This window comes from Thunnus maccoyii, chromosome 16 (genome assembly GCF_910596095.1).
Source record: "Thunnus maccoyii chromosome 16, fThuMac1.1, whole genome shotgun sequence".
NCBI lineage: Eukaryota > Metazoa > Chordata > Actinopteri > Scombriformes > Scombridae > Thunnus > Thunnus maccoyii.
Window position 1 is genome coordinate 5,231,424 of NC_056548.1, and position 7,710 is coordinate 5,239,133.

At 40.2% G+C, this 7,710-nt stretch overlaps 1 protein-coding gene across 1 annotated transcript; it reads left to right on the top strand.

The window, feature by feature from the left end:
• The first annotated feature begins 342 nt into the window (after window positions 1-342).
• foxi2 (forkhead box I2) lies at window positions 343-4,167 on the top strand. Its single transcript, XM_042388508.1, has 2 exons — window positions 343-1,118; window positions 2,124-4,167. The coding sequence occupies exons 1-2, from the start codon at window positions 503-505 to the stop codon at window positions 2,717-2,719; spliced, it is 1,212 nt and encodes a 403-aa protein (XP_042244442.1). The 5' UTR covers window positions 343-502; the 3' UTR covers window positions 2,720-4,167.
• The last annotated feature ends 3,543 nt before the right edge of the window (window positions 4,168-7,710 follow it).

Below are 7,710 nucleotides of genomic sequence, written 5' to 3' on the forward strand. Positions count from 1 at the left end.
AATATTTTAAACAGTCACAATTCTTCTATATGATATTAAATCTAGAATACAAGGTGCTTAGTCTTTCAAAATATGGCTGATGAAGATTTATAGTGAAGCATGCAGAAAATTCAAGTTTCAGTGCTCTGAGGAAACCAAGAAAACTGCTATTTTAAAGGTTATTATTGCAGCTGGAGTCAGGTTTGTTGTTTGTTGACTGAGGGTAAATGATCACAGCCTCAGCCCCTCAGAGAAAATCTAACCCCAGCAGTCTGGGAACCAGTGACCCAGTCTCATGCTGAATGAGGTAGAACATGACCACACCCCCTGTTACTCAGTGTGTGTCTATTGGCTGTTGGGAAGTATCTGGTGCCTGGATGTGGCTGCTGTCAAGGATTTATACTATTGAAACTCCCCAAACTCCTCCATCCTCCTTGACACTTGTTGCGGCTGTCTGCGCACCACCGGGAGAAGCCACCTGAACCGCTTCAACATTTCCTTTTGGGATTTCCCGCGGGGAGTGATGAACTCCATCGATCCTGAGTCCCATCACCAGCACCACCAGCACCACCACCACACCTCCCCTACCGTCGGCTCTCTCCCACCTAAAGGCGCCCAGGAGGCCCCGGACATGGCAGCTGTCTACTGCGACAACTTCAGCAGCATGTACCACCAGCAGAGCCTCCAGGGCGCACAGAGACCCGCCGGCTACGGCCTCGGAGATTACGCATCGTCTCCAAACCCGTACCTGTGGCTCAACGGGCCGGGCGTCAACTCCTCCGCTTCCTACCTGCACGGCAACAACCCGGCGTCGTTCATCCCGCCCTCCTACGGCTCGCAGCGGCAGTTCATCACAAACTCACCTGGCTTCGGCGGGCCCGACCTTGGCTGGCTGTCCATCGCCAGCCAGGAGGAGCTGCTGAAGCTGGTCCGTCCACCTTACTCCTACTCTGCCCTCATCGCCATGGCCATCCAGAATGCGCACGAGAAGAAGCTGACCCTGAGCCAGATTTACCAGTACGTCGCCGATAACTTCCCCTTTTATAAGAAGAGCAAAGCCGGCTGGCAGAACTCGATCCGGCACAACCTGTCTCTGAACGACTGCTTCAAGAAAGTGCCGAGGGACGAGGACGATCCAGGTACCATGAACGCACCAGGACATATTTCATATTTGTACTGTTATTATATATATTAATATTCAGCTTTTAAAGTTTACTCACCTGGAAGTCTTGATGAGGTTGAAGTAGATGGAAATTTAGGTGAAAATGAGTCAAACTGATATTGTTGTATGTACAGTCAAAAAAGAAAAACACCATAGCAGTGTAATTATAAATACCCTCCACATTTAAAACTTTAACACTTAAGTTAGTTTTCAGCAACACTATTTTCACACTCAGCTCCAAATAATTTTCTCTAAAAAAACACCCACACCTTCCAGTAAAGCATGTCTGTTAATCTTGTAATTTATTCGAAAAGGAACCAGAGATTAAAATATCACACGACTGTAAATACTGTATAAATACACAGTATTTGTTCTACATTAGAAGAAGTCATAATTCAAAAGGAAATAAAACACAATTAAAGACCATAAGATGATTAAAAACTTACAATAAAGTAGTAGAAATATACTGTAATTTCCTAATATTACCAGGAATTTACAGTATTTTTTATTCCTTTTAGAATTAGTGCAGGTATTATTGGAAGATAACTGGAATGTTGTTTTTAATCCCAGCTTGTACTCCAGTCTAGACTAGAATGACAGTCAGCCCAGGAGAGGTGTTACTCATTATTGTTCTCTGCAGAGAGCCAAGTGATCCAGAAAATTCTCTAAACCGGCTTCCAGGATACAAACAGATATATAACAAATATGACCAAAAAAAACTTGTTTGTTTTGATTTGTTCATGGTGATAACAGCGGATAAAAGTCACTCTGAAAGATTGCTGAGATTAAGTTTTGATATATAGTCATAAGTTGGCAGGAAGCTGAAAAACCTAACAAGTAAAAAGAAGGGTTGTATTTTATTTGGACTGTTTATCTTAGACAAACTAGGCCGCACATTTTCCATCAGGCTTCATTCAACCAAATCTGAAATATCCATTTTATAAAATGTTAAAAATATTATGTTTCTCATCTTTAAACGCAGGAAAAGGAAACTACTGGACGTTGGACCCAAACTGTGAAAAGATGTTTGACAACGGAAACTTTCGCAGGAAAAGGAAAAGGCGGTCAGATCCGAGCAGCGCGGGCGGAGCGGCGGTGGCGGCGGCGGCGGGGGCCACAAAGGTTGAGGATGGCAGGCCTGCGATGGCGGCCTCGCTGAAGCCCTCAGACAGCCCTCAGCTCATGGGGCCGTCCTCGCCGGAGATGGAGGCGATGAGCGAGAACCACAAGAGTTCAACGGCGTCATCGTCACCACCCGGACTGGCCTCGGCCGCTCCTTGTTTTAATAACTTTTACAGCAGCATGTCGACGCTCAGCTCGGGGGCCCCCAGCCGGCAGGGCTCACTGGGACTTGTGAACGAGCTGTCGAACAGGAACATTACGGCCCTGAGCCCCTACCACCCCAACCACGGCGGGCAGGACACGGGAGCGTCAGAGCACGGTGAGGGCTTGCATTTCAACCGTGGAGTGTACTACAACACGTTTGGCAGCGGGCAGAGCGGACAGTTCAACAGCCACTTCTACAACAGCTTCAGTGTCAACAGTTTGATTTACCCCAGGGAAGGGACAGAGCTATAGGAGCTGCTTGACCACAACTTCACACTGTTTTAGGGACTTGATGCTATGTGAATCCCACTGAAAAAAACACACACACACACACATGCATACATGCGTTTCAGCAGAGAGGTCAGTGTGCAGGCTGGGTAGCAGCGTCCTCTCTGCATCACAACACTCCCTTCACTGATCTGTACTCCGGAGAGATTAGAGAACATAAAGTATTTTAGTTACGCTTGATTTAAGTTGACAAGCACTCAAGCAGTCTCAAACTGTGGAAACATCAGCCGTCAAACAAAAAAATGAGCACTTATCTTTTTTTTTCCTTTTTTATTAAGCTCCTATTTTACTCTTAAGGATAAAAAATATACTTGCAAAGTAAGACAACATCTTTTCTGATATTTTAAACATCTCTTTTACATTTTTTTTTGGCAGTTTCAACAGAAACCTTCCGTACTCTTGTAGTCAAAGCCACTCTTGTCTTGTTTAAGATATAAATGTATGTTTGATATTTTTGCCAGTTTTGCCAAATCTAGCCCATATCTGTTTGGAGCGGCCAAATTCTTACAGTTGATTACATACAGTATGTCGACACTGTTCATTCATAATCAACAACAAACCTGCCAAAGTTGCCTTTGTGAGACCGCCGTTACCTCAAAACAACAATCACATGAGATGAGATGAAAGCACCCTGTTTATAAAGGGGTTACCTGTATATTAAGTTTCCAAATGCAGTAAATATTTACAATTGATTTGATACAAATATGATCCGAGACGGGGCTTGCCTTATTTTTATATCCTCCATGTTGACTGAAACCACAGCACTAACGCTCGTGTAAATACATGTGGACTTTACAAATGTGTATTTTTGTAAATTATAAAAGATAGTTTGTAACTATTTATGCTATTTATGCTAATAGGCTTTTTTTTTTCTACTGTTGTCTGAACATAGTTTGATTAAAGCAAGAAGTGAATGATGTTAGCTTACAAAAATGTGCCGAAAACAGTATCACTAAAACCCAGATGTCATAAATATATATATTAAAAACTATATGCTATATCATGGTTTCTCTCAGGATTCAATGTGACAATCATTGAACGGCTTTTGTATCTATTATTGTCTTTTTTTTTTTAATCTTTATACCATACATACAGCTTACAGGCAGTTTCAACTGTGACTATTAATAAATATCCTGTGGTCTCTATTGTATTGTCATGCATCTGTGTATTCAGTGCTTTATTATGCATTATAATTTGAATGCATACCCATAGATTTACTTTAATACCATATTTAATTACTTTTGCTCCATTTCAATTGAATGCAGATTCTTACCATTTACTACAGTAACACTCCTACATTAGTTAGTCTTGGTTCTGCAGGCTCTTTTCACTGTGTACATATTAGTTAAGGCTGCTGTTTTGCTAAATGTATGTGTTTTTTCATATATATTAGATGAGTATATTCAGAAATATTTACACGTGTTTTTATAATTGTGAAACTGAATCTCTTTCTGTCAGTGTCACTTTAGCTAAATTAAAGTCACAGAACAGGTTTTGAACTACATTTTTTTAAATTAATATTTACAATTTCTTAAACCTATCCCCTCTGTGTTACACAGCCTGGTGTCAAGTTTACTTTTCACTTAAACTTCAAATGCAACTAGAACGATTTTAATCTGCTTCTTTCTTTTATAATGTTAAATCAGCAGCTCCTGCTGTCAGGATCAGTGTTCAAGGAGTGATGGTACACACATCTTATTGCTGAAAAACATGTAATTATCTACACTTTAACTCACTTAATCTACCCTGAATAAGAGCAGCTCAAAATAGAAGCTCTATTAAATGAATAAATATATTAATATCATTGCAAGAATTGTTATAAACACAAGAAGTATTTATAGTAATGCTTCATTTTACGGTTCAGTAGCTTCTCTATAATTTCAGAGGAAAGAACTATGTAATTTAGTACTAATCGTGGGGAAACAGTATTCAACTGGTACACTTCCAATTGATTAATTCCAATTAATTGCGTGCAAGGAGTCTTTTAGTATGGTAAATAAAGTTTCAGATAATAATTGAATAATGAATACATTTTTATATGGGTATAAGTTAAGCTTTTCTTTCAAGGAAATTCCTATTTTCCCTAAATTACACAGTATCTGTGTTTAATCATGTTCTATTTACAAATTATGATTATCTGTGCGGCATTATAAACGAGACAATTTTTTCCCCAATTTTATTTTTTTATAAAAGAAAAACCTCAACAGATTACACCCAAATGATAAACATTGCAAAACTTTTCATGCACATACCATCCTGTATGTTATTCTGACATCTTTCTCAGAATATGTGTCATATTTTTAAGAAAAATGCATTTATCAATTCTGAATGAAAACTGCATTCTCTCACATTACACCTGATCTCCTCCATCATGTCCTCCAGCGCCACAGACGCGCACAAGAGAAGCTTTCGGCAAAATCAAGACAGAAAGTTCAAGTTTGGACGTGAGCCAAACTCCCTGCAAGTTTGACAGACGTCTTGATTCAGAAAACAGTGAAACAATAGAACCATTGTCCTCAGTCCTTCACGCCAATCCCCATGTATCAATTAGGGACTCTCTGAGGAGAGGTGAAGATATCCCCCCTAGACTGACGGGGTTTAAGCATCTCTTTTGTCTCCATTCTGTGGCAGTGTTTGCCCCAAATTGAGAGGAGGCCATCTTGCTTTGTTCCTACTAAGAAACGAGGCATCGAGAAATTCCCTCGGCAAATATTTGCCACCCAGCGTGCAGATTAGGAACAATGATTTGATAATTTATTTAGTTTTTGCTGTTTATAAATCACATCATGCATGTGTTCAAGTTACTTAAGCGTTTATGTTGTGAAATTGAGATGATAGTACTTTCCCATCATCTCGGATAATGCGGTTTGTGTCTGTTTCTGCCCTCAGTGCATTTTAGAAAGTGCTTAAAAAGTACTTTTAGGAATCGGCTTTGTTCACGCTTGTGTCACTTTTATCAATCAAGACAATATCAAGAATCTATTGATAGAGAATCAAGACAATATCATAATATAGTTTAATAGTAAAAACCTAACTTGTCATATGTTAATAATAATATATGGTATTTCACCTCATGTCATACACTTGTGTGGCCCGTGTTTAATTAACCATACTTTGACCTACTAATTACAGCCTATGAATTTAGCTCTTTGTAAACAAAACTTTATATCTAAAGACTCATACCGTTGTGATAATGTGCTCAAAATATGGATCAGTCAACACTTATTTTACCAATCTGTTAGTCTTGAAATGAGAGTTTTCTTGTCTGCTCTCTAATACTATCATGACTCTTGAACAAAAATTTGATGACCCAGTTCTGACTGTAGACGTCAAACCCGGTTGTATGCATTGCACAAGCGGTTCCAAAACTTTTCCACTCTGGCAGACTGCACCAATGTCTGTTGAATGAAGACCCCTACTGCCAAGTGTGAACTTCACAATTAGAGTGGATCCACTGACCCGGGCTCTGTTTGATCACCTTCGTTTGTGCCCGGAACATCGGGCACCCCGTCCTAATTTGGCACCCACACGGCTCTTTTGGGTGACATTTGAAAAGCACCATTGTTGGTGCGGCTGGGAAGCAGGTTGAACATGCAACGTAGGTGCTATTTTGAGGGGTGATTGTATAGGTTCGTGTCCTAAAACGACCCCGGAGGATCCCAAACCCAAATTACTCCTCTGATAATGGACGGGGGAAGACGTGATGCCTCGCTAATGAGAAACATCTTAGAGGGAGCACAGAAAGCAACTGTTCGGTCTTGTCAGCATATTTCACGAGAAGGGGGTCAACTTCATCAAGGAGCTCTGACTGTGATGTTAAATGAGGACAGCAGAGTGATATTTGTGTCAGGCTGGTGGCTCATTTGAGGACACAGACATCAGTCAAACCAGGACAAACCAGATTTTTAGACCACGTTATGGAAGATACACAACAATTTGTCTTTAATGATTATTTAGATCGTAGCTAAAAATCCCCTCTACGTGCTTAAGACTTAAAAATACTCTGCTTGGAATAATAGTTTGTGTCTGACATGGTTTTCCTACAAAGACTGAAAAGATATTAATTCAAAATGCATGCATTTTTATGCAAATATGTCCCTTTTCAAAGGTTGAACTGCTGGACACACTACTTCACTGAGAGGATCCCTCCTTTGTTGCTCTTCCTAAAGTTTCCTCCATTTTTTTCTCTGTTAAAGGGTTTTTGGGGGGCAGTTTTTCCTCATTCAAATCGAGTGTGTAAGAATAGAGGATGTTGTTTCGCTGTACATATTGTAATCTGTGATATTGGGCTACACAAATAAAATTGACTTGACTGAAAAGTCGACCATGAATGTGAAATCATGAAATGTCAAACTCCACACATACAGTACATCACTCTGCACAGTGAAGCTCAAACATTCAAGTCAATTCAAAACACATTTTTGAGTAGAGTGAGACTTAAAATTCTTGTTTGAAGTGACTGAATACTACCAATCTGACCTTAAGGTGAAACAGGCAACTTAGCACTGAGGTGGCTCTAACTGAGGCAACAATCTTATAGTTTGTTGGCTTTAATTTGCAAACAGCAAACTCAGGATCACCAACTCGGCCAGTCGGCGATGCTTTTTACCAAAAGAATGACACAAGTTTGTTAGTGAGTCCAACTTTCTCTCGCTGCTTTTTGGCCCACTGTTGTGAAGTTTTGATTTGTCACCTTCTCTGGGTGGACAAGTGACCTTGACTGACATTGTGGTGTCTCACCTGGGAGGACTGGGATTCTCTTGACCGGTGCAGCCTTACTTAGTGAAGTGGCCTCAAAAAAAAAAAGAAAACAGAACAGTCCTCTCTATGACCACTTGTTAGTAGACAAACACAAATCTTTAGTTCATCTGATTGCAACTGAGCTCCTTGTTTCAGTCAGAAGTATTAATACAAGCTGCATTAGTGCTCTTTAAAATGTGTACCTTTCCTTTATT